This window comes from Brachyistius frenatus, unplaced genomic scaffold (assembly GCF_029030835.1).
Source record: "Brachyistius frenatus isolate BFR_SWC_R1_liver_20210118 unplaced genomic scaffold, ASM2903083v1 Contig_300, whole genome shotgun sequence".
Lineage (NCBI taxonomy): Eukaryota > Metazoa > Chordata > Actinopteri > Embiotocidae > Brachyistius > Brachyistius frenatus.
Genome location: NW_027210899.1, coordinates 220,163 through 247,301, shown reverse-complemented (window position 1 = coordinate 247,301; position 27,139 = coordinate 220,163). Strand labels below are relative to the sequence as shown.

The 27,139-nt window shown below is 41.1% G+C and overlaps 2 protein-coding genes across 3 annotated transcripts in view; both read right to left on the bottom strand.

Moving 5' to 3' along the window:
• Window positions 1-11,003, bottom strand: part of cacnb4a (calcium channel, voltage-dependent, beta 4a subunit) — a 37,687-nt gene extending 26,684 nt beyond the window's left edge. The window contains exons 1-2 of one of the 2 annotated variants that reach the window (XM_069722692.1): window positions 10,743-11,003; window positions 9,084-9,167 (exon numbers count right to left, since the gene is read on the bottom strand). In XM_069722692.1, the coding sequence (XP_069578793.1) occupies window positions 9,084-9,167; window positions 10,743-10,805 (147 nt within the window). In that variant the 5' untranslated portion in view covers window positions 10,806-11,003. Of the gene's footprint in view, window positions 1-111; window positions 513-9,083; window positions 9,168-10,742 lie in introns of those variants that run through there. The other variant, XM_069722691.1, reaches the window with a different exon arrangement.
• A 757-nt stretch (window positions 11,004-11,760) lies between these two features.
• On the bottom strand, window positions 11,761-26,621 carry stam2 (signal transducing adaptor molecule (SH3 domain and ITAM motif) 2). The gene is made up of 14 exons (XM_069722678.1): window positions 26,465-26,621; window positions 24,491-24,575; window positions 24,222-24,297; window positions 23,346-23,441; window positions 22,959-23,105; window positions 21,056-21,125; window positions 20,558-20,759; window positions 18,756-18,850; window positions 18,496-18,578; window positions 18,317-18,404; window positions 18,150-18,204; window positions 17,821-17,968; window positions 14,985-15,151; window positions 11,761-14,780 (listed from the first exon to the last, which is right to left on the bottom strand). Exons 1-14 carry the CDS (start codon window positions 26,502-26,504, stop codon window positions 14,591-14,593), a joined length of 1,542 nt encoding a protein of 513 aa, XP_069578779.1. The 5' UTR covers window positions 26,505-26,621; the 3' UTR covers window positions 11,761-14,590.
• Window positions 26,622-27,139: the final 518 nt, after the last annotated feature.

The window sequence follows — 27,139 nt, the reverse complement described above, 5'->3', positions numbered from 1 at the left end:
GCACTCAAGTTCCGGCGCATTCTGGGGGTGTTATTGTCGGGATCAAGCAGCCCACGACACAACAGAATAGCGTGGTTTCACGAGTGTCTGGTGCCCCCCTTTTCCACTCACCGCCTCCGAGTCTTCAAATCCATGAAGGTACAAGTTATCGTACATGGAGAGAGCGTGGGTCCGAGAAGCAGCTCTTCAGCGCAAAAAATAGGCAGAAAAACAATCAACCTGTTCCAGGGAGGATGGGTGATGAGGAGAGGGGAGTGACAGAGCCCACCAGCTGCCTCTTTTTCCACATGAAGGTAGATCACAAAAGACCACCAGAGCAACAGATCAGAAAACAAAAAAACCCAAAAAGAAACAGGTGGAGCCCTGTGTTTTCCTGGTGCTGAGCGTGATGTTATTGCCCCCAAGTCGAGCGAGCGTTGGTTCCCATTATAAAGCAGCCTGGCTATCCCCAGAGGCAGAGCAGACCTGGCATTTCATCTGCCTTCCAAGCTCAGATCGCAGCGAGCCAATCTCTTCCTCCAGCACAGGCTGATGACAGAGGTGGGATGCAGCCTGCCGATTGGCTAGTGGAGGCTCCAGTCAGCCCGGCTGGCTGTGAATAAGGAAGCAAGGCAGGCAGGCAGGCAGGCAGGGAGGCAGGGAGGGAGGGAGAGAGGGAGGTGGGGGTGTCTGCAGCATCATTAACCAGCAGAATAAGTGTATTCTGGATATGTGTGTGAAGTAATCTCTTACACTAAACATCCATTTGCAGAGACTGACATTTAATTTACACACACGGGATTGCAGCAAAGGTGAACTGGCTGAGTGATGACACTTTGAGCGGGAGGCAGACCTGATGCTATCGAGCCACCGCTCTGTTGCAACAAGTGCTCATGTCTTTACGGCTTCATGTACACTCAGGGGCCATGAAATCAATCCATGAACGTCTACTTCAGGGAAACTGATCACGTAGGAGATCGATCAGGAAGAGCTATAGAGCTTAAAGTCTGAGGTTTGACACCTTTTATGTAATCACATGCAATCACAGCAGGCTGGAGGAATGGTAACTCTGTTCCTGTTATAACTCTGCTGAGTGGGAAACAACTGTGTATTTTATGCATTTACGACAAAGCTCTTGGTGATTTGATACCCGATGGTAACAATTTAAATCCATGATCACAAACCTACCTGCCCAAACTGTTTTAACTCATTTTATTGGTGCCTTGTTTGTACAGTATGAGTATTTCACTGTGCCCACTGGCATTGTTTTATCTAGCTTATCTAACTTAAGTCTTGTCTAAATGTTGTTGTTAATTAAAGTTTGCCTTTTGTTTAATGCGATCTGGGCATTAATGAAAATGAGGGTTACCCTCAATGTATTCAAAAGAAATTTAAATAAAGGTTGAATAAATTAATGAATGAATCTGTTCTTCAGACATTTGTATTTTCTAAGATACATAAAGATTTATATTTTCATGCAGCGCAAATGTCATTCAGTTGTGCAGCTTAAGACCATAAAAGCACTTATAGACTCACAGATTGGAAAAGTCAAGGGAACACTAAAACGTATCATGGTATTCGTGTAGTTATTTGTCCTCATCCTCCTAACATTATTACTCCCTCTCTGCACCTTTTGTGCTGAGGCAACCAGTGAACATTTCTGTACATTTCTCCTGTTAAACACACAATAAAAAAAAATGGCATTAACTGAACCTCTATTTCATTGCCTTTTAGATCCAATTAATGTGAAATCATTTGTTGCTGTATCTTGAACAAAGTAGAGCAACAGCACCCTCTGCTGGCACACTGTATTACAGACGATGCTCCTGCTGCTATCAAACCCACCACGCTTTTCTTTTCCTTTTTTTCCTTCGTCTTAAGCAGCAATTCTCAAAACACCTTCATAATTATATATCAGATAGTGTAGAGGAGGAAGAGAGGTCACATGACAGAGCAGGGTGTTAGTTTTTAGTCACAGGCTCTGATACTGACCCATCTGGCTTCAGACTGCACAAGCAGCTCTCAGCAGCCTATTAGAGGGAGCAGCAGCAGATCAAGGGGAAGGCTTTAGGAATAAATGCAGCGCATTTCATTCAGGCTGAAGGATGAAGAATTCAAGAGGAAGAGCACATTTAGGGGAGGAAGAGGGGGATATGTAGGGGATTTTTGGAGACAGAGAGGGATTCTGCTGGCACATTGTCAGGAACATCAACACATATAGTAACTCTGCTGTTGGAGTTCGATAACACTGCAGCATCTATAACACCAGTTTGATCAACAATGTGCCACAAACAGCCATAACCCTCACACCAAACTGAAAACAGACATCTTATCGAGACACAAATGAAAAGAGAGAAAGACGAGGTGGACGAAGAAGGCAGCACGGTGCGGTGGATCTCTAAACATCAGTTGAAGCTGCAAATAAACCCCTTTTTATTAAGGTTTAAGGGTCAATCGATTCCCATTGTGACAATCCACTGAATGTATGAGAAGTTTCAATATACTGTATTCATCATTTTGTGGGTTCAGTGTCAACATGTTTATTCATTAATTTTACAATTAAGACCTGGTTTTAGGATCCAGGTTTGAATTAAGACTTAATAGTTAAGGTGAGGGCCACAAGGGGGCCAACGTCAGCTCAAACTGTTTACTGACTGACTGATTATTTTTCAATCAACAGAAAATTAATTGACTACAGCTTTTAAAATCGATGAATCATTTAACAATTACAATTATCATGAAAATAACTGTGTCAAGTTTCTTAAAATAGGCAAATTTGCTGCATTTATTACATTGTAAATTGAATATGTTTGAGGTTTGGACTTGCTGAGCTTGAACGAGCCGCTTGGAGATATTAATGTGGAGGTAATATTTCCGGTTTTTTTGACCATTTTTATGCCTTTTTAACAAAAAGCCCTGTGAATAGATAACAAGTGACGTCACAGGAGGAGAGAGATGAGGAAAAAAATGTGAGTTATATTTCCAGACACATAATAACTGCATTGCAGGTCGTGGTTGGAGCCTTAAACCCTGAAGTGAGCTGGGCATCCTCACTTATTGCATTGAGATTGAGTATGTAATCTATTCATAGACCAACTGATACTGAAAACAGTCATTACCTGCAGCCTGAAGTGAACATTTTTGAATAAATTGTCCCTTTCATGACTTAAAGCTGGGACTCGGCAGCAATAGAGCAGGAACAGAAACTCAAACCTGACATCTGTTTTTTTCTACACAAGCACACTATTCATGAGTCATTTTTGAGGTGGTCTCCAGGGGTTACAGACTCACGAGAGTTACTGACAGACTGGTGCGTGGGATCAGCAGTGAGCTGCGGCAGCAGTGACCAGGGCCCATCAAGTAATTCACAAATTATAGGCTGCAGCATTGAGCCATGTGACCTACATAAGGGGGGATTAGCAGTGTGAAGCCCCTTCCTTATCACTTCGCAGGCTGCAAGATGAAACATTGGGTTAAAGGAAGGATTTTTTTTGTTGGATGTACACTGTGGTTAAAAATTTTAATTAAATTTCTGAAGGTTTTGCCAGAGAATTTATTCAAATCAGCAGGATTTACTTTCACACTAAGTTTCAGAGTTTTACAAACAGCAGGGAATTAAACTTTGTGAAAAATGGCTTAGAGCTCAATTCAGACTTTTTAAAAGAGGCAGATGATGAGGTCTTTGATTAATTTTAGTTATGACAAAAAGTCAATTTTCAGGTCAGCTGCAGTTTGGCATTTTTGCCGCTGCCATCTTGGTTTTTTGGAACCAGAATTGACCCTGTTTGGACGACTGGGTTGGAAATGGGAGGACTGAAAACCCCCAAACTCTATCCCGACAACCCTCAGTCAAACCATCCGCACTGCTAAACACTCCTCTCTTTGAGGCCCAATATCTAATTAAATAAGGAATTATTTTCAGAAGGACCACCAGAACACTCATCGGAAGAAGTGGATGTAGCTAACGACACCAGAATGACTTGTGGGAAACAATTATTGACTTAGTATTTTAAGAGAGAAGTTGATGCTTTTTAAATGAGAGACCTGAAGTATACGTCTTATTTTAAATAGATTCTATGGAAATAGACCTTTTCTGTTATTTAGGTATGAGGACGTGTTGTTCAGAATATACTGCCATCCTCAACTCATAGGAGGTTTAATTAATTTAATCTTGCAGATAATTTCTAAAAACATCCACAACCTACAGTCCAATTCAGGACACGTGAAGTATATGCAAGCACATAGTTAAAAGAGAATATTGCATATTAGCTCTCGAAGTCAACAAACGCAAATATTAGAAAATGAGAGCAAAGGTTCTCTCTGTGCCATGTCAGTGCAGCAGCTCTGGATTATTTCAGAGCAAACATCTGCTGAGCTTTTGTGTCATTTTATAATAAAGCTCAGAGGTTGCCCGGGAAACTGATCCACTCACCAACCAAGCAGAGAAACATCTGTCCGTGTGCACAGCACATGTAGATGTTCGCTAAACCATCTGGGAGAATCAGAGTTCTAGCACCACCTCTCTGTACCAGATCCAGTGATCTGTTCAACATCTCATACAGTGACTCATCTCCCATATCTCCTGGAATCTATGTTAATTATTTATTTTAAATTCAGCTGACATTTATAAAAAAAAAAAAAAAAAAAAAAACCTAGTCATATTCTCTTTGAAAGTCTCTTTTTAATAGCCTTTCTCTTACTTTCAATTGAGATATATGTGGGAGGTCATTTAGTGGACTTGCTCACCCTCCCTTAACCCTACAATACTTAAGAGTCGATCCTGAGTCAATTCACCCACAGGTAAACTCCATTTAAGGGGCCTAACAACATATTTTTTTCGGTCAGCTTCTTCCTTTGAGAGGTAGTCTCCCACATGACCACACCATTTTCTGCCAAAGTAAACAGTTTTGATAATTTTGCAGGAGAGAATTAATGTGTTTTTGTTTCTGTGTGGTTTGAAGTGAATATTTAAATCACAGTTGGGTGGCTGTTTGCTTATGTTGCTAGCGCATCAGTCATATCTCATCGAACCACACCCACACAGTCCTGATGAAGCACATTACCTTAGTGTATGAGTGTTTTTTTCCAAACTGTAACTTTGATTCTTCTTTGTTTATCCACTAATATTTAAAGGTCTCCTATTTTATAAATAAAAATGTTCTTTTCTTTTTGGATTATAAAGCAGGTCTTGGTGCTGTATAAATGCTGTGAACGTGTTAAAATACTCAGCCCACAGAAAAATGCACACAGCCTTTATTCAGCACTTGGACTTCCTTATGTTTGTGATGTCACAAAATTAAGCTCATGTCACGTCCGCCCCCAGCGCAGCCCACTGTCCAACACTTTAAGCGCAAGAAAACACTGAGCTAGCAAGCTACAAAACTAAAACAAAACCTGTGGTTGTCCAGGGCGTGCGTCACTCAGAAATGAGTCAGCCAATCAGAGGAGAGAGTCTCTAACATCGATATGACTTAGAGACGCAGAACAGCCATTTCTTGGTCGAGCTCCAGAAGGAAACTTAAGAGAGGAGATCTACAAGTTAATTGGGACTGTTTTTGCTATGTATAAAACTATCTTTAAATGGACATCAAGATTACAAATAAACCACTTCGAAAGTGTAAAGTGCTTTAAAATGCTTGAATTTTGAAACTTTTCAGAGATTTGACAGTTTCCAGAGGCTTAAACGGTCCCTTGGCGTGAAATACAACAAATTATTTTGCTGTCTAAGTTGAGGCAAGCACAGGATGGGGATCGAGAGCGAGATCTGGGGTTCTCGCAATGATTTTTCAGTCTAACATCTGTGAGGAAAAGGTGAATACAAAAATGCATAACTATACAAGTATCCATACAAAGTCATTTTGGCTCAGCTTTCTCTTCTTTCATGTTGTCATTTGCTGGAAAAAAAAAGTATGTTCCACTGAAGAGAAGGAGGAGGTGTAGTTTTCTGCTAATCAACCTTCTGGGCTTGACCCCAGTTGTCGAAGGGCGGCTGTTACTATGGCTACACGAGGGAATCAAAGAGAGCCCACTGCTCCTCTTCTCACCTGATGATGATCACACCGGTGATGACACCAATCACAGTGGGGGTGTTACAGAAATCTGTGAGTGTGTAATCAAGAAAAGGGAGTGGGAAGGAGCTTATATCTCTCTGTCCTTCTTTTTTACTTATATTTCCCTTTTTTTCTTTCTTTCTTTCTGCCTATATTATGCCATTTTTCTTCCCTCCTGTACGGCACATAATTACACCGTGCAGATTTCATGCAGGGGGCCTTTAATAATTAACAGGCAATGTCAGCCGTTTGAACATACAGTGCATTTATTGGTGTGTTTTAAAACACAAACACTAACTGTATAGTAGTGTGCTATGTATGATAGCCTGTCATTGTCTGGTGTTGTGTCATATTCTCTGTACTGAACAGATTTAGTTAAAGAGGCATTAAGTACAAAATAAGACAGAATATTGATTTCAAATAGAAGATGTATTTGCCCTTCCCATCTCCTCACACAACACAATGTCCCATGTGCAAACTGACCCACATGCAATGGGAAATACACCAGAAACAAGCGGTGACACCATCATGAATCACATCTGGCTATTAGACTTGACAAGGTGTCATGTGCTTTTGTTAACTAGTCCGCGCAAACAAGCCTCCAAGCTGATTTGTTCTTATACGTCGTCAATGTATCTCCTCAGAGACGACAGGCCGTCACATGATGGAGGAGTTAGAGGTCAGGTATGGACAAATAAAAGTGTGGAGGAGGCGGGGAAAAACAAAAGGGAGAAGAGGGAGGTTTGGGACAAAAGAAGCCAATGACGAATTGTCCTTGTGTCGTTGAATGGCCGCCGCAGCCTCAGTTCCCTTGGTAACTTGTTAGCGGGGTGTCAAAGTCCAAGCTAAGTCCATCCTGTATTACGAACTGCAGAAGGGACTTAATACAGGGAAACAAATTTGAATTTGTTTTACAGTGGCACATGTGAAGCCGGCGGCAGCGTCTGCATTCAAATGGCCGCCTTTATGAATTATGCATGCCCGGTGGACGCCTCAAAAGCGGCTCGCCAGGCTAAATTCCCAGGCTAACACAAATGAAGCACATCGATTCTCTAAAATACAGAAGAGGCTCCTACCCGGCAACATGTCACCTGAGGTGCTTTAGTTTACGTTTCACTCAATACTAGATTCAAACGTCTAAGAGTCAAAGTAATGAAATGATGGATTGAGGTCAGAAAGCAGCAGTGAAGTCACACACTCACTTTCCTAAGTCTCTCACAAAGATTTAATTTCAACAGACGTTTCCTCAGATGATAAATCCCGAAATGGGTTCTCACCATTTACTGTCAGAGCTGGGAATTATCCTGTATCTGTCTAATGAATACATCTCATGACAAACTATTACAGTACAAATCGCCAGATTTATTTAAAGTACATTTTTATATTAAAGTCAAAAAGTTATTTCCTGCTGCCAGAAAAAAAAGCTGTTTGAGTGTTCAGCTCCTTAACCTCCTGCACCCGGGAGGTCCCTGAAGGGGGATCAGTCAGTATGTGTTATTAAAGTGCAAACCGCCACCAGTTTCAGAAGGTTACCGAGCCTGGTTCACGACGAGGCCGTTTGGTATTACTACGATTAAATGGATGCTACATCTATTTAATTATATCATTTGTTGTGCTTTATTTCTGTTGCATCAAATTTGGTAGAGTTGCAGTTGAGAATGTTTAGAACAACAACATCCTTGTTTACTGATTCGTTGTTGTAGTGCTGGTATTTATCCTCTGACTTGCAGTTTTAATTAAGCAAAGGTAAAAAAAAAAATGTCCTGCTAATAAGGAAAGGGACACTAAATGTATTTCAAAAATTCTTGTTGATTATCCATGTTTTTTTTCCCCAGGTGATTACTGGGAAGTTTGATCTTACCTTCTCACAACTAGTGGGGATTGCATGAATGAAGGTGGTGCCATGTTGTTACCCGATGAAAAACTGTTTATCATGTATGGTAGGCATTTTAAGAGCCTACAGATTCCTGTTTATCTGGGTCAACTTTTAATCAGTATAAGCTGCACTTTGTCAGCTCTAGCTGTTTGAAGTGGAACCCAACCAGGCGGCAAACCACCCACTGGTTTGTGAGCTGTCGCTTTGAAACCTCAAGTCTGGCATTTTGGCCGTCGCCATCTTGATTTTTTTTTTTAGAGCTAGAAGTGACCATATTTGGACGAGCTGGGAAGGAGCGAGCGGTGGATCTGACAGAGAACCCAATATACCTATATCTGCAACCTGACATCACCCGGGCCTGTCAAGCCTACCAAACACGCCCCCAAACATAGTTCTTTTTGAGACCTGATATCTAATTGATGATGGTATTATCATCAGAAGGATGACCAGAACACTCTTCAGAAGCAGTGAATTGAGTGAATGACATCACAATGAGTTGTGGAAAAAGTTCATGACTTTGTATTTCATGACAGAAGTTGATGGTTTTTGAATGAGTCTATTGGAGCCAGCCCCTAGTGGCCCTCAGTGGTACTGTACTTTAAGGCGCTTCTTCATCGGCTGCTTTTTTCAGACCCACAGATGACTTCCATTTGTATAAACAGTCTATAAACCCAATCAATATAAACGACATTGCTGATACTTGCCAAATTCAACTTACTGTAGATATTCTAGTCTGAACATACAGTATGTCAGCCAATAAGTATAGTAAGTAAGTAAGAAATGTACTTATTCTTAAAACAGTCACCAGTATATATTGAGTCTAACAAAAAACAAGTTCATTATAAACTCTAAGCACTCCCACTCTCTTTTTTAGCGAAAATGTTTTGATAGATTAAAAAAAACATACTGTTCATGTTAAAAAATTAACATTGGCTAACACACTGTTAGCCCAGAACATTTTAAAATGCTCTAGTGTTAGTAGGTTTAGCATTGAGCTAGAGGGTCAACATGCAAACATTACAGTTAGAAAGTTGCTGTACACATTTAAACAGCTGGGCGTTGTGACTGGCAGCACACCCCTGGAGTCAACAAAGCACATGAAGCATGACTACTACAGCATGTTTGGACTGTAAAAAAAACAATGTAGGTTCAAATCATAACTAAATAAAACGTCCTACCTGTCTGAGGATGAAGCTGGTGGAGGTGGTGCTGCCGTCGGACCTCTTCAGTCGACTGCGTCTGGAGTAGGTGCCTCTGTTAGCCTGGTGGGGGCCAAAACAAACGCACAAATGACACTTTCTGTATTCATGAGTGTGCTTTTGATGTGTCTTTCACCATGTTTATCCCTCGCTCTCCTCCTACACAAAACCAAGGGCACCTTCCTCTCAGCAACCCCCATTAAAACCAGCATCTTGGTCCCTGGGGTTGTCACGGCTCGGGCTCCGTCCAGCTGTCTCTTGTCCTCTGTGATGACCTGATTATATGAAGTCAATCTTTCACAGCTCTCTCACCCTACCAGACCAAAATCCATTTATCTTTGCATGGACGATACTGGGCTGCACGGACCTGCTTTGTCTGACCTACTGAGACGATTTGTTTCGCTGAAATGAGGTGATGCTTCACCTGAGATGCAAGAGGAGGGGAGAAATCTTATAAATGGCTTCACCTCGTTGCTGTTCCAGCTCTGTTTGTGTGGCATCCTGTCCCCTCGTGACACCGAAAAAAGAGCATCTGGGACAAAGTGGATGCTTCCAAACTTATGTAATAATCTGCCCTGCAAGCTGCTGCAAGATCTCAAATGAGGAGATAATTCATCATTTCCAGGACAGGTCCAAATAAAACTTTAGCACGCAAGAATGGATAACAGAAGGGCCCTCACAACACGGAAGGAGCTTTAAATGGGGCAATTCATTTATCAGTTATCATCTTTAGGGATTAATCTGCTAATTATGTTTCTGATTAATAGTCAAATGTTTAAAAATCGTGACAGAAGGCCATCACAGTTTCCTGACATGCAAAGTGACATCTTCAGGTTTCTCATTTTGACTGATCGACAGTCAAAGACACTCCAAATATATTCAGCTGGCAAATCAGCCTCAGCTCCAGGAGCACATACTCGCTATTTCAGGAGCTTTTGACAACAATTAGGGCCCTTATGAGAGGGCTGAATTTGCTCAGTTGCCATGGAGCTGTATTGTATGTTCAGATTCATCACAGTCTACCTGAAACACACAGGAAATTAACACAATTCAGAAACTGGAACTATGTTATGCTTTAAAAAATGGAATAATATCAAAATAGAGACTAATTAATTTTCTTTCAGTTATTCATTTATCGAATTCCCATTTTGTCCCTGATACTTTAGAGACAATAAGTCTTCAGCACAAAAACTAAAACAGACAATCTTGCTCCCTGCAAAAAGTGTATTTCTTCAGTGGGAAAGTGACTTGAAGCAGCTCCTACATCACGAGCCAAGTTCCATCAGAAGATGCTTAATAATTGAGCAGCCCATTTCATTTCTGTTTGAATAAATCAGACTCTCCCCACACTGCAGGACCTGTGCCCGTGTTTGACTAATGACTCCTCAGGGAATTGTTAGCAGTGATGAAAAACGCATCTTCAGTCACACACACAGAGCAGTAGAAACAGCTCCCAGTGTCTCCAGGGATCAGTATCCTTTGTTTTTAAAATAGTGTGCAGTTATATTATGAATGCATTCTTTTTTCTTTTTTTTTCTCCATCAGTATTTGTATGCTGTATATATTTGTAGGCTGCAGGTGCATGTGTTCTCGTATAATTAAAATCACTGCGGTGTTTCTGGTGGTTTTATTTCCTACCTGAAACACGGGCTTCTGCAGCCCGTCTCCTATCCCGTGTCGGGTGTAGATGTGCCGGGACATCTCAGCCAGTTCGTCGGTCCAGGGCGGAGGCTGCCGCTCCGCGCCGCTCCACTGGAACTGCTGCTGCTCCGGTGGCGGGCAGTGAACCGCCGGCTCCAGCTTGGCTCCGGTTCGCTCTGACAGAGGAGATAAAAGAGGAAGAAGCAAACTCGGTACCGACGTCTTTTTCGGATGTGTCCTGCTACTGCAGCAGATCTGCACGGACGCTGTTAGTTTATCAGATAACCCCCCCCCCCTCCCCCTCCTCCCACACAGGGTTTCTGTGGTGCTGCGTTCATGGACAACGCTGAACTTCAGAATTTGAGCACTTTGAAATGCAATCGATGCACGAATGGAATAAAATAAAGACTTTAGAGAAGCCATCAAATGTTGCACTATTTTAAAATTAATGCACATGGTATTATATTTAAACATGTTAATTTATACATACAGAAAAAGTCCTAAATACATGCACTTACAGACACTTAAATTAGCCTGAAACTACATTATTTAGTTATTTATTTATTCAAATACTTCTATTCTATTCTATACTATACTATACTAGCCTGAAATCCTGTACTATTGTAAACAGGAGGAGGGAAATATAATAAAACATTATTAACACTAAAATTAAAAGGCAAAAATCCAAAGAACTAACTCCTGATTATAACCATGCACATTTTATATTTATAAAATAATAGGTTATATAGACTGATTTGGGAAGTTATATTTTACCAGGAGCATTTGAAGGCAGCATAAACGCTCACATTTTGAGTTCAGGTTCCTTTCGGGCTATAGTATAAAACTACAACCACCCTCATATAAACTGAACACTGCCTTTGCAGTACTGTACAAATAGCCTATTTATTAGATTTGTTAAAATGATCAAAGCATGAATATTAAAGAGCTTTAAAAAAAAAAAGAAATCAAGTCGATGACTGGTAACTTCACACAGGTAAAAAGGTTAGTAACACGCCCATTAACAGTATACAAGTTATATATATTCGTAGCCCCACATAACACCCACTTTCCAATTAGTGAGTGCTGTTTTCTTCACTTAAAAAAAAAACTGGCGAGTTTTTCTCTCAGCATATCTCACCAGGATAAACAACAGATGATCAGATCTACTCAGTTATCCTCAGCAGACCGAGCCACCAGCTGTGCTGTTTTCAAGCAATCTCAGCAGGTCTGATGAAAACCTTCACACTTTGTATGTGTCCTGGAAGAAACAGAAGAGGACTGGCATTTAAAAATGTCACGGAGTACTCATTAGAAAAATAAAAATCAGAAGCTATAAAGATTTCAATGAATAAATCATGTCTTCTCTGATCATATGATTGGTTTGCACGTCACGCAGCTGCTGATGTGTGCAGGAGAGGCTAATTACCCCGGGTGGAAAGGTACAAGTTTAATCATGTTCCATTTAACTGTAGATGTGTAATTAAACAGATCCAAATGAACTGCCGGGGGAAAAAGAAACACCATTATTAAAACAGGACTTTTTTTTTTATTATTTCAAAGAATATTTATAAGTTTGCTCTGTTACAAAAGCATTTTTTTAAATTTTTTATCCTGGATAAAGCAACTTTTCCTGGAATATTTCAAATGTACAGAATTATACAAATCCAGAGGATTCTGGGACAGAAGTTAACTTGTGTTTCGTTGTCATTCTTTGATCTCTACAGAAAAAAAAACAAGGCATTCAGTGGTAAATAAATGTTTACAAAGCTAAGGTGCGACACCGTTGTCACTGACCAATCCAGGTATTTTACAACCAATATACAACGCCTTCAACATCATGGCGGGAGTTAACAGAAATATAGACAGTTCGGGCTAAAATCATAACTACAGAGTAACTGCAACAGGACTGAATAGACTCTATAAAAGCTACTTGAAGTTTGACTCAAGAAAAACAACAGTAGGTTTAAACACAACGTTTCACTTCTTTCTTCGTTCTAACAACTAAACATTCGAAACTTTATGAAAATTTTGTTCCATTTACAGTTTGTCAACACAATCAAAGTAAAAGCAGAAGTCAGAATAATAATTACACATTTCTCAACCATGTAAATTACACATGAATGATGTCTCCTTATGTATATATCAATATATAAATCAAAGTACAGGCAACGTTATTGACAATGTTGAAATTGAACTATATAGACATGAAACATCTCAGTATTGTGCATTTGCATAAAACATGGAAGCCAAACAGGTTCCACTAAATGGAAGAAACCCCACACGTGAAGAGAGGCAGAAAGGTAATGATGCAAGAACCAAGAGATGCAGCATTTGATCGAATAAATTTAACTAGTTTAACGATCCTCTGAAAATCTGTTTACCATGAACACGCATAGACATGTAAAAAAAAAAGACATGTAAACACACACACACACACACACACACACACACACACACACACACACACACACACACACACACACAGACTTTACTTAAATATCTCAAATGCGACTGCAGAATGCATCACAAGGCAGTGAGTTTATGGGAAAGAAACCGATAGAACTGTTAACATTATACATGTCTAACATTTGAAAAAAATTGCTTCAGATATTCTGTTCAAGACACCGATCAGCTACAGTGATGGATGCTGGAGAGGAAGAAAAAAACAAAACCCTGCACACTTTGTCCTGAAGGGAGAAGCTGCGCCGCGTCCCGCAGATTTAATAACAAGTGCCGGGTTTGCAGAAAGATGAGCTCTCACATCAATCCTCGAGTGTTTCCATCAGCATGAAAAAGGACAAAGAAACAGGCAGAATAAAGTGTGGCTGCCTTCAGATTGATCACCTACGGTTACAAGAAAACAAAACAAATGTCAAATTTAAAGACAAAATTTGGGCCACTAATGCAGATAAAGATTAAACTTACATTTAGGTATCAAACAGGAGTCATTTCACACTAACTAATGCCATTCATGACCATTTTGGAACATCTCTGGTTTTCCAGCTGCTATTACATTATTATTATAGACAGAGACACATTTCTGAGAGGAGAAGATATGTCTTAGTTTTGACCACATGATGGTTCATGTAAAAGCTTCTGCTGCACTTTACTTGCAGGGTTTCAAAGTGTATTTTAGTCGATTTTATTCCAACTTGTGTATGCAATTACACTCATCTCGCATCTAAAGGATGCCAAAATACTCCGCGTGCACAGCAGTGTTGTGGCTGAACGCATGCCGGTGTAGTCGAGGCTGCGTGAATAGAAAGCAGAAAAGTAAGCGTTGTTTTTTCAAATGTTTCTACACTAGTGTGGTCGAACCCTCTTTAAACACCTCGCATGTTGTGTTGATTAGATTGTAAAATGCTAATCTTCCGTGAATCAAACTGCTCTGTTACATGGTCCTGTACTGGTGGGTAAACCCAGCTCTCCTTCTGTGTTGACCGATGGACCAATGTTTGTGAAAACCAGCGTTGCTTTCAGTCGGCCATGATGAAGAGGTGGAGGACAGGAGGAGACCCCAGGCACCGTGTTTAGCCTCACATGCTGAGTCCTGACTGATGCACAGCAGACCTGTGTTACACACACACACACCTGACTTATTTAAACTTTCCCCAGGTGTGTTCAATTCAGCTTGACAGGCACAAAAAAATAAGCCAAAGCAATAACCGCACGCACACACACACACACACACACACACACACACACACACACACACACACACACACACACACACACACACACACACACACACACACACACACACACGGTAAGTCAAACGAACACGCAGCTGGCAGCTGAAATTTCAGAAGTGTGTGTTCATGTCAGGTCTGCTGTCAGTGGGAGTTTTACAGCAGAGGCTGCTGGTAATACGCCGCCTGCTGCTGCTGCTGCGGAGGCTGGTGAGGAGGAGCAGCGACGGGATAGGACACGGGATGCATGCTGGAGCTGTGATAGGTCGACATATCCATGGACACGCCCGCCTGGGGAGGGTACGGACCTCCAGCATGGTTCATGTACTGAGCGTTCATGCCACTGCTGGGAAGAAATTACAGATGGGAAATTTAGCGACGACATTAAATATGGAAAGTGAGGACGACAAAATCCTGCGCTGAACAACGGCTCCATAAAATGCTTCTTTTAGTGAGAGTTAACTATATTTTCATGAAACCTTGTAAGGTTACAAAGTTAAGCCTGCTCTCAAAGCCAACATTATACAACTGTAGCAGCTTGTTTTCTTACCTCATGTAGGGAGGCTGAGCAGCTTGGCTGTTGGGAGGCGCTGAGACGTTGGGGGGCAGTGAATGCAGCGGTCCAGGCTGGTCGCTGGCCAGACTGTAGGCCTGCGCAGGGGGAACCTGGGGCATCGCTGGAGGCAGGTAAGGAGCGGCAGCTGGTCCAAGGTAGCCCTGAGAAGACCAGGAGAGGAGCAAGTCAGCTTTAATATGTTCTGGGAGCATAATAAGGATGCAGAAAGAGTGTCACCAGTCAACTGATTACTCAAGTAAATAGAGAGTGAGAGGATAGAAACACAGCATGTACAGTTAATACACCAGATGGTAGCTGACAACTGATCAATAATCCACAGGGAATAGCCAGCCTGAGGATGCTGCGCCTCCAACACGGACATTTCAAAATAAAAGTACACCACAACAAAAGATTTATAAACTGTCACAAAGCAGAAAATGAAACCGTATTTAAGGAATAGTTTGACGTTTTGTGAAAAATGCCTAAAGAAGTGATTTCAGAATTTGGCAAGACTTCATTAACTCAGTGTCCAACCAAGAAATGTAAGCCAGTAAAAGTAAATTGTAACCACACGGCATGTCGTTTTAATAGGTAGTTTGAACATATTAAACATATAACATATAACATTATTGAAATTCAGAGGTGCTGTTAAACAATGTTTCCATTCTTTATGCTAAAATGAAGTTAGCGGCACACAGACATGACAGTGGCAAAAGTCTTTACAAGAAAGTGAAAAAGTGTATTTTTCAAATGTCAAACTATTCCTTGTAAACTCAGAGTAAAAAGTACAAACTGAGTAACAGAACAAAAACTACGCATTTGTCATTAAGTTATTATATAAAAACCCTAATGGACAAATCCTTCTTCAACCCTGTCAAAGTTTCTTTCCATTTCCTCAAAAAGTGATTATCAGTTCAGGCCCAGGTTAAACCTAGAAACTCACCATCACAGGAGAAGTCAACCAATGACTGTTCGAACTCCACAACATGTCTGCTTTATAGTAATTAGTCACAGCAACAGAGATATAAAATGTTTAGACTGTTCCTTCATTATTTTCCACACGTTTAAAACACCAGAGAGAGATCACGGTCGAGCTGCTTACTTACTATAAAATAAGAATGTACAATCAGCATTTTATTTTTGTCATTTCAAAAGCTCCTGTATCACAGAATCTTTGTTGCAGGTGCAAGAACAGACCCGGTAGTGAGTTTTACAGTGCTCTGCAAAAAAAAAAAAAAAAAAAAAAAAATGGAGGGCAAATCATAATAAGTTGAGCAGCGCTGTGGTGCGGCCCCGCACAGTGGAGTGGACAGCTTTCTAAATCTCCAGGGAGAGACAGTGACATCAATCATTACTAAGAAAACAGCCAATGCCAAGAAAACTCTGACAGCCTCCGACTCTCCGGGGCAGAAAAAAATAAATAAATCAGCTGACTGAATGTCAAGCTATCTGGACGAGTCCAAGAAGAAAAATCTTCTGTTCTTCTGGCCAAATACAGCCCACATGAACACAGCATGTAAGACACCGAATGTGAGAATTAAGGAACAAAATGTATAGTAGGTATAATTAACTCGCTGGTTTATCAAACTGTCTTCTACATCTGCCCTCTGTCTTTATGAAATCACAAAGGATCAACAGACAACAGTGACGGCGCTGAAATTCAGCAATACGATCAGTCGACGTGCTGCTGGGAAAGTTACATTCTGTCGAAATAAACTTCTTTCAACACAAAAAAAAATCTTCAGTCTTGGGTTTCCCGAACTGTGAAATGACCTCCGACTTAATCCATTCTTAAACTATGTATGACTCAGCTCTGCCTTCTATTGATTCAGTACATGTGACAGGACAGACAAGCGGGGGCTGCAGTGCCCCAACAGGAGGAGGATATTGGTTATTGGATTTAAAGTTATTCAAGCAAACCTGAAATCCAATACAGACTCGAGACACAGACAGTGTGTTCAGCTTTCTGCCTTTCAGATCGAGAAGCAACACTTTCCAAAGACCAATCACATCACATCTGAACTGTGTTTGTCTCTCTACTACACAGGTCATCCAAACCAAAATCTTTCTTATTTGATTGATGAACAATGTCAGTGTAGACTGTGAATTTACATTAGCTGGCCACAAGATGCATCCCACTGTGAGGTCACCCTTTGGTTTTGAGAGCTGCCGTTTTAAAGCCTCCAGTCTGGCATTTCGTCCGTCACCATCTGCAGTTTTTTGGATCCAGAAGTGACCATATCAGGACGGGCTGAAGAGGAGTGAAGGGTAGATCCGACTGCCAACCAGAGGATACGACACCCTCCCACCTACACCGGCAAACTGACTGCACTCCAGGCCCGTCAATCAACGCAGACACGCCCCCAAACACAGCTCTCTTTGAGGCCTAATATCTGATTAATGATGGGATTATTTTCAGAATAATCACCAGAACACTGATCAGACAGAGTGAATTTAGCGACTTGTGGAAAAAAAAAATCTATTGACGCTTTTTGAAAGGGAGTTTTTGTGGAGCCGGCCCCTACTGGCCCTCAGTGGTATTGCACTTTCAGGCGTTGGCTTCACTTTTCAGACCCGAAGACTACCTCCATTTTCATATAGACTCAATAGCCAGTCACTGGGAAGCAAACCTAATAAAGCACGGTTTAGAAGCTAACATCCTTTTCATTTGGTTACTTCAGGTTATGATTTTCTTTTGATGGGTTAATTTGAGGCACAAAGTCAAGTTAAGTATCGCTTCATTTTCTTTAAAACAATGTGTAATCCAAAATGGAACGTGTCGTTGAGAATCTGAGCAGTAAACAGGAGCACTTCAGTGCATCGTTCTGACCTGCATGGCCACAGCCGAGCCGGCTGGTGGATACTGCGGCTGCATCTTGGAATAGGCAGAGTAGTACGGAGCCTCATTCATGAGCGTGTTGTAAAGCTCCAGGGCCTCCAAGACCTTTACATTCAGTTCTGACAACTCAGAGTGATTCCTGCAACAAAGACAAATTGAACTTACTGGATCAAGAATCTTTTCATTCGTACAAAAATACAGATTTTGCCTTTGAAGTTCCAGGATAAATACAGTAATGGCTGGCGAGAGATAGACAATTGCAAGGTCTTTGCCCAGCCCTTAATCTTCACTGTTTATTATAATTATCTTTAGCACATTACCTGTCAATCTCCTGTAGCTTCTCATCAATCATGGGGTTCATCTGTTCACATGCACCTGTTCAACCAGATATCGACAGATGGAGAGGAACACAGAGACGGAGTTAGAAAACTAAAGTTGCGTCAGACTGACAGTAGGCCTGGCTTTACGCGGGCTTTAACGTTCATACCCTCCAGCTGGATGAGCTCTGCGGAGTCAGGAACCGGATCTGCAGGATCTGCGTTCTGCAGCAGTGACAGAGTTCGGTCCATCTTCCCCTGCACAAGGAGGAGAGCAGAACCGGCTTGGTAACTTGACTGAGAGATGATTTGGGTTTGGAAGTGAATGTGCACCGAAGAAATGTTTTACCTCGTCAATGAAGACGGGCTCAGGCTCAACTTTGGTTTCCAGGCTGGTCTCTTCAGGGCTGGAGATCTTCTCAGCATAAACCACTATGGAGGAGAAGTTTATGTTCACTTTGCAGTTTTGAAAAATATTTGGTCAGATTGAATCTAGGCGCTGTGCAGCAAAGATGCTGGTATAATTTCTAAAGGTACAAAATAAAAGACAGAGTGTGCGGTAACAAAGGAGGGACAGCATTAACGTTGAGACAGACTAAAAAGACCAACCTGTCTCTGGCTCAGCGTGCAGATTAGTTGTGACGAAGTTGGAGGGGAAAAGTCCAACGCCTCTGTGGTTCTCTCCTTTCCACCAGTTTGGATCGCTGTAAACAAAAGCATGAAAGAAATAAACATCAGTACATGATGTTTATTTCTTCTGAGAGAATGATGTCTGTAACAGCTCCGTTAAAGTCAGTGGCTGAATGGGTTTTTCAAACTTAATAAATCTGCAGTGTGTGGAGGAAATATACATTCCAGATCAGGAAGGCTGTATGAAGTCATTCTAAGCAACAACACCAAAAAGTATTTTATTTTACAGCTGTTTTGATTAGTTTATGCACCGTTTGTACCATTTATATCAGTCTAAAAAACAGTATCTGTGAGTTTGTGGGGATTCATACTTCTGGCTGGCTTCCTGTCACATGGTAAACAAACCCCGCGACATCACAAGCTTCATAAAAGGGATTTGTTGCGTAAGTGTCACATTGAACTGTATGTACTTAAAGAATGAAATCATATGATGTTTATCTGTACTCTATAAAATATCCCAGTTTGAACCCAAACTGATTAGATTCTCATTTCCAAACAATCCAGGATGAGCGTGCAGCAGGAGAGTAGAAAACAAAATTCTACAAAGTATTAATAAAACATGCGTATTTCCAGTAGTCAGAAATAAAACCGTAAAATGACCGTTTGAAGGTGAGTTTTTGTGTGCTACTCATCACTCCATTGCAAACTTTATTTCTAAACCACATGCCAGCTTTGATTGACGTCTGTCATGAATATGACATGATACATATTCCTGGTAGCAGTGATGGCGATGCGCAAAGGCAATGTCAGCATGCTGTCTGGCAGCTGCACAGGTCAACAGCATTGCTACGGTCATTCTGGTTATTATAACGGCAGCATGTTAGAAAACTGAGCACCTTTCTAAAAAATATTGAGATGACTGTGATGTGAACAGGTCGAGCATCTCTACCGGTTAGAACGTGTTTCAGTAAAGGATTCATTTCATTGTGCAAAACATGACAACTGAATGACTTCTTACAGCTCTAATGGTTGTATTTCGTTCCCACTGGACTTCTTTACCAAAAAGCCTAAAGACGAGGCTTTTTTGGGTGTTGTTTGTTAATTATCTGCTATTGCTTTATAAAATCTTTGGAACATTTCAAACAGATATAATATTAATAATAATGGTCAAAAAATGATGTGAAATTGCATTTTTTTTTTATAATTTAAAAAATACTTGGAGGAAGATCCCTAAACTATAAGACTTCCACAAACTCGGGGAAAACAACGTTTTATTGACCAGCCGCACAGGATCCTAAAAAGAGACTCAGCACACCATTTATTTATTTTCCAACTAAATTCTTTACTGCTCTGAATGCCTGTCAAACAAGATCCAGACAAACGTCAGCAGCGATATTCACTCAATAGCCGTGACACAGCCAGCTGTCTTAAAACCGCCTGTTTATTCCTGCAGTTTCAGAGCTAAACTATAAACCCTTTCATAGAGTCGTGGTGCTGACCAGACTACTGAGGAGATAACGGCTCACACAGTCGGACCGCCGTCCTTCTTCGGATACCGGAAATGTTCCACATTACTTTTGAGAAACAAGCAGTTTTAGCCACAAAAACACAGCTTGTGTTAAATCCTCATTAAGATTCAACAAATTTGGAGTTGTTTTCCACCCCCACACCTGCACGCTCATGTCTCTGGTGACATCACTTGGAAACCTGTCTATTGGCTGATGGAGTAAAAAAAAAAAAAAAAAAAAAAAGCAGCACTGACTCATGACGGAAAGATTTACCTGTCATCCAAAACTAGAATAAGTTCTCCGGATTTGAAGGTCAGCTCGTTGTCTTCGGCCGCTTCAAAGTCGTACAGCGCGCGCACCTTCCGGACCACCTGCCCCCCGCCGCCACCGTTGGCGTAGCTTGGGGGGTCAGAGGTCACGGTCACGGGTCGTGTCTCTGCCTGCTGCTTCTGCTCCTGCAGGGACAGCTCGATAGCTGGAAGAGGCGGAGGTTCGGATGGGGAAGAAGAGAGAACAGAAGACACAGGGATGGAGGATGCTTGTCAAATATCCAACACATATGGGCTTGGCACAGACACAGACATAGAATTCATCTTTGTTCTGTTTATTTTTAGAATAGAAACAGCTCTCAGAAAAGTTGTTCACAACAAAATCCCGCTTTGAGGCATGGGAACATAAAATCTTGTCAACAATCATTTGAAACTTTCTATTCCTAATAAAAAATAAGTATGTTTGTAAACTGGATGTGTGAATGATGACATCTCACGCTACCTTTCGCCAGGTCATCATCACCGGATGCTTTGCTTGCAGCAGGTGTGCTGACCTTTGGGGGGGGGGCACCCTGTGGTCAATAAACAAAGATAAGGTCACATCAGAGTGCGTGTTGAAGGAGTGGGAGTGTAGCACAGAGACAATAAGGCAATAAACTGATTTCTAGTGAGTGTAACGCCACCTGCACTTCATGCTGGGCACCACATGTTGTTCAGAAATGCATCTCAAACCGAGTGTCTCATTAACAGCTCTCTGACGTGGCAATGAGGTTTACAACAGGGACTGTAAAACCTAAGTATAGTGAATGAATCCAAACAGAAAAGAAAATACCTGTCTAAAAAAAAATGGGCGTTCCAGTTCAGCATGGCTGACAGTTAAAAGGGAAATACTGCCGCAGCTGGAGTCACACAACCTGCTGCTGTTTACTCATCAGCTGAGAGAGATTAAATGTCATACCTGCTGACTCGTGGGCCATCTGCTCTCCATTCAAGCAGGTTTCTCAGCCCTACCCAACAAACATAACATGCAGCACATCACCACACAGCCACATGGAGCGCAGCCAGTGGGAACAAAGGAGGACAAAACAAATATGATCAGCGATTTCACATCGGTCCGACTAAAGCCGTGATGCTGTTCATTAGCCCGTGGTCCGTGTTGTCTGTTTATAATGCAAACAGGGAGAAATGGATCAAACAGTGTGTTCTATATTTACTATGCGACTATAAATGTGACTATAAAGCCACTTGTTTAGATATTTATGTAAAATCTTACACAACAGCTCTGCAGTAAATTCTGCCGTCACAAAGACAATAACAGTCATAGATGGTAACGATGTGGGTCAACTGCTTTACGACATCCCGAAAACAAACTCCACTTCACACTGTGACACATGTAAAGCCTGTTACATAATGAACAAACTCTCACAAGCAGAAACCAGAGGGCAGCTCTGTCCACCACACACAGACACCCACTGAATTATGTGAAATATGTGACGAGGAAATTCCACTGGAAGCTCTTCTCAACCCTGACAGACGAGCTCCACCCGACCCGACTCGACCCTTCACGCTGGTCTGCAGGGAAACCACGGACATAATGACGGCTTCAGGCTCCACCGAAACTATCCACACGTACTTTGTTATTGTGGTCTACATACGAACGGTAATGAGGAGAAGAAAAGCAACAAAACAAAGCAGTGTGGGAAAAAAAAAAAAAAAAAAAAAAAACTGAGGGATGGCTGCTAATATAATTTCCAACATTTTAGACAAAATGTTATCGACACAACTGGATGAACAAAAAGATGTAAATCTGGCTGTGGTTGAAAAGTTTTCCTTCCCAAATATCACTGAATGATTAGTTCCTGTTTTCAAAATAAAAGCTGGCGGTATATAGTTTTTCTACATTCTAAGAGGAGGTGAAATAAACAATAGTAAATACTAATTTGCTTCACCAAGCTGTGAATGTTAAGGTAGATATCATGTCCCAGTTGGTTACATACGAGGGAGAAATCTTTGATTTCTTAACTGGGCCCTTTAAGGCTGTGAGAGATAAAGAGGAACATGACCTGACAACAGTTTTGTAAACTTCTGTGGTTTTTTTTAAGTAATACATATTTCAAAGTTGTCAACTGTCGATTGAATTTAGTAAGGCTATCAATAAAAGTCAAAAGACATGAAAGAGATTTTGGTTCAGGATATTTTGTTTTGAAAAATAAGATTGAAAGAACAAAGAACACATACTTTTCCTAATCTTAACTACTCTGCTATGTAAAGCTGATATTTTCAAACCGTAGTTTTATTATTGTCTCGTACGTTTCTAGTTATTTGTCACGTACAAATATAAAGACACGGCTAGTATTAGTTCTGCACTTTGCTCCGTGTACGATCTCAAACCCACGATGTCATACCTGTGAGGAAGCCGAGGGGAAGCTGATCCCCTCCTCTTTCAGAGTCTTGATGGTGGCACCGATCAGGCTGAGCTGCGGATCCTTCTGGAAGCCTTCTGCCCACTCCACCATCATAGCCTTCAGCTTTTCACACACCCTGGAGTGGGCCTACACGGGAACACGCACACAAACGGACTATAATTACTCCACAATAAAACACGCACTTTAAGGACCAGATGGTCGGAAGAACGTCGTGATGATTCTGTCTGGACATTTCAGGTAATGTTCCTCAGAGTGTGAGGAAGCACGTGGGTGAGAATAGCACTGGTTAGGAGGACATACAATTATTACGAACAATATATAATTAAAAAAACAGGGAAAAGTAAGGAAAAAGGTGATTTCACATACCCTGCCCAGCACACTCCGTACTTCACTGGCAAATTCCCTGGAGCAGATTTCCAGGTGGAATATTTTGCCACAGTTTGATACACAAGCACCGAGTAACTAAACGAGAAGAAAGTTCAAATGAAATTCCAGCAAAACCAAAAGAGTCTCTTTCAATATTTGAATTAAATTCCTTTTTTCTACCATCCTCATTACTGAATTATTTAAAGCACATATTAATAGATTGAGAGGCTTTGTTTTTTTAAATTATGAATGAGCTTTAATTGTTAGAATGAGTGACTACAGACATTTAAAAATAGACCAGAGCCATGTGACAGTATTTGCTCATGATGACTCAGACAGAGAAAAAGCTCTCTCACATGCCTCATTGGAGTTAAATACTCCCAGTATGAAATATTGCACTCTGCTGTGTGCCTGTAAAAATAGGAGCATCCCATCGATTACTGTTCAACTGCAGCTGAATTGCACTTCTCATGTCTAAATAGGAGTCTGACCCTATATGAATCTTTCTGTTGTTTACTTTGTGTACTTTAGGTTTTGATAGGTTATTCAGAACATCTGTGGTAAACGGAGGAATTTGAGAATTTGGGGGATAACTGTGTATTGTCAGTCATTTTCATTTTGGACAACTTTATTTGCACGCAAATATATGAACAAGCGTTTTGGCCCTGGCAGAGTGACATTTTGAGGTTTGTGAAACACCTTAAGGTTGGTTTATTTTGTAATTTCATCATTTTTGACTTGATATGTCAGTGTCCCAATATATGAAGCATATTCAGTATAAGCTAAACAACAACATTGACTGAATCTTGGGTCCAAAGTAGGAGAGAATCTATTCTCATCTCAATTTCCAGTCATACAATGTAGTAACACACTCACATTGAGTGCCTGCATGGCAACATGGGGCACTTTGTGGTTGACTCTCTTCATGATGGATCTCAAGCTCTCCTTCGGTCTGTAACAGAAGAGAAAAGAATTAAATTCACAAGAAACACAGCGGCTGTGCTTCTGATGACATTGAGGGTCGACTATTTTCTGATTAAAAGGCTGCACGTCAGCAACTGTTTAAACCAACAGTGATACTTAAATGCAAATGTGCTCTCATTATTCAAAAGAGAAATGCCTTGTTGTTGTTTTTTACCGCTTACCCATTGGGTGCCGTTCCAATCTTATCACAGATGTCCATAATGAGGCCCCAGTCATCTGTTGTGTTGTTTTCATTGGTTGCCTTCTCTGGAAATATGTGAAACATGGACACAACACATACGGTCCAGTGAGAAAGCATCATGGCTGCTTGTGTTCAAACATCATGTATTCATGGGAACACATACCAGTCACAGAGAGAAATGAATAACAATCACTGAAATGACACACTTTCGTGCTGATGAATGTTGTACCGTAACCTGTTGGCCTTTGATTGAAATAAAAATCAATTAAATCATTAAACACAAGCTTTATCGTGGTAAAACACACACATAAATAAATATCAATCTTGTTTTATGTATATTGGTACTTTTGTGACATTTGATAAATATATATTAACGATTATGATGGCAATGGAGGTGGTCTCCTTGTCAGGTGAGGGGGGCTACTACTGCTTATGTAAGCAGGAAATCACGTGGTGACAGCGTCACTCGTGACTCATTAGTTAGTTTAGGATAACAGGACACTATTGTCTGGTCATACAAGACCTGCGGTGCAATCATTTAGATGAGAAAAGAGTCGTGACAAGAACCGAGTTGATCATTTGACGTATTATCAGTTGATAGGCTGATAAATAACTGATATCAATGTTGAATGGCATTAACTGAGCATTGTATTTATCATCGATTGAGCTGACTTTTTTTTTTTCCTCATTTAACCGTTTGATCATTAAAATGTCAGTTTGTCACTGAAAAACTAAACTACTTCATCAAAGTAATGGAACTTGTGAAAAGTTATTATCTTTTGATTACTTGTTCAAGTGCATTATAAGTATGTAGATCACAGCTGGCTGCAGTGAAAGAAAAACGTTCCCAGGACCTCAAATCAAATCCACATTCAGGTCGACTTCATGCTGAGCGATGCTCACAGGTTTGTTGTTTTTAACACGGGTTCCTGAGTGACTCTTGTTAAATATCTCTCGACATGGAGAACCACCTTACTGCGGTTTCTTCGAGCCTTTCATATTGATTCGACTGATGAAAACAGCACTCAATACTTGAGCACATACCGACAAATGAACGGTATAAATAAATGTCTGGATGGAGACAGAAGATATTCCTGCAGCGGAAGATAAGACAGATAAATACTTCATGAATCCCTCAGAGGGAAAGATGTAACGTAACAATAAACTACGACATATAAGAATGGATTCAGATAACCCGTTGTCAATAGTAACTGTCATTTATTTAGATGCTTTTACAATTGTATTTATGAATTATGAATTACTTGTAACTAGTTACTCCCCAACAATGACCGTCACACACAGTGAGATGAAAGAAACCAACTGAGACCTGCGACCACGACATGATTTCACTTGTTATAACAGTTGATTTCCACCAACTAATCCATAACTGACCGGCGGTTTCAGATTTCATTTTGTTTTTTTTATATTTGATTCATCGTGTTAAAAGCTAAACGAAGTGCCAACCTCCCTTTCAGCCTTGTTTTCTGTACACGAGGCTGTTACACGACACTCAGCCGATTATCGTGGGGTCGTGTTGTGTTTCAGGGGATTGGGGGAAGAAAAGAAAAAGGCATTTTAGACAATAATCTATCCAGATGTCCGCTCATAATGGTAATCAAACCCACAGTGTGACAGGTGATCTCATGACAGACGTCATCCGGTCTGTGTTTATCTAAAGTTCGTCTTACTCGAGCTCACACACACCGAGGGACTTCACGGAAGTTGTTGACAAGCCGTCAGCTGGTCAACAACTTCCGTGAAGAAAGAGACTTGAGACTGTTTGTGTGTTTGTTGTCGTGGCGACAAAAATAAAATAAAAATAAATAAAAGCGGCGCTGAAATCATTTACACGTCAACGACGGCAGGAGAAGTCGAGCTAAGCTAACGTTAGCTTCGACTGTTGTTGGCCTGAACGATGTCTGAGTATCACACTAAGAAACAGCAGGTCACTTACCCACATCTTGGTCAAATGGATTCTGGGCAAATAAAGGCATCCTGACGACTTTAAAAGAGACAAACTATTCGACGAAACTAAAGTAAGTGCGTTCTCCAGACTGAACCTAAACAAATATCTCTTCCTGGTCCATTAAACTCGCACCAGTTGCTCTTCCGGAAACTTAGCTGCCCCTCAAGAATGCCTGATCAATATTTGTAAATGCCGGAGTGTTTTGGGGAAAGTGATTTCTAAACACGTTTTGTGCATTTAGTTAGTTGTTATTTTATTAGTGACAGTAAAGCACGTTGAAATAAATTAATACAAAAATATTTCACCATATTTTTGACATTTGAACGTAACGCTTGTGTTCGTAGTGGCAGTGAAACAGTGACATCTAGTGGGAAGAAGAGGGATGTCTGGTGGGGAGAAGAGGGAGAAGAGGGATGTCTGGTGGGGAGAAGAGGGAGAAGAGGGATGTCTGGTGGGGAGAAGAGGGAGAAGTCTGGTGGGGAGAAGAGGGATGTCTGGTGGGGAGAAGAGGGAGAATGTCTGGTGGGGAGAAGAGGGAGAAGAGGGATGTCTGGTGGGGAGAAGAGGGAGAAGTCTGGTGGGGAGAAGAGGGATGTCTGGTGGGGAGAAGAGGGAGAAGAGGGAGAAGAGGGATGTCTGGTGGGGAGAAGAGGGAGAAGAGGG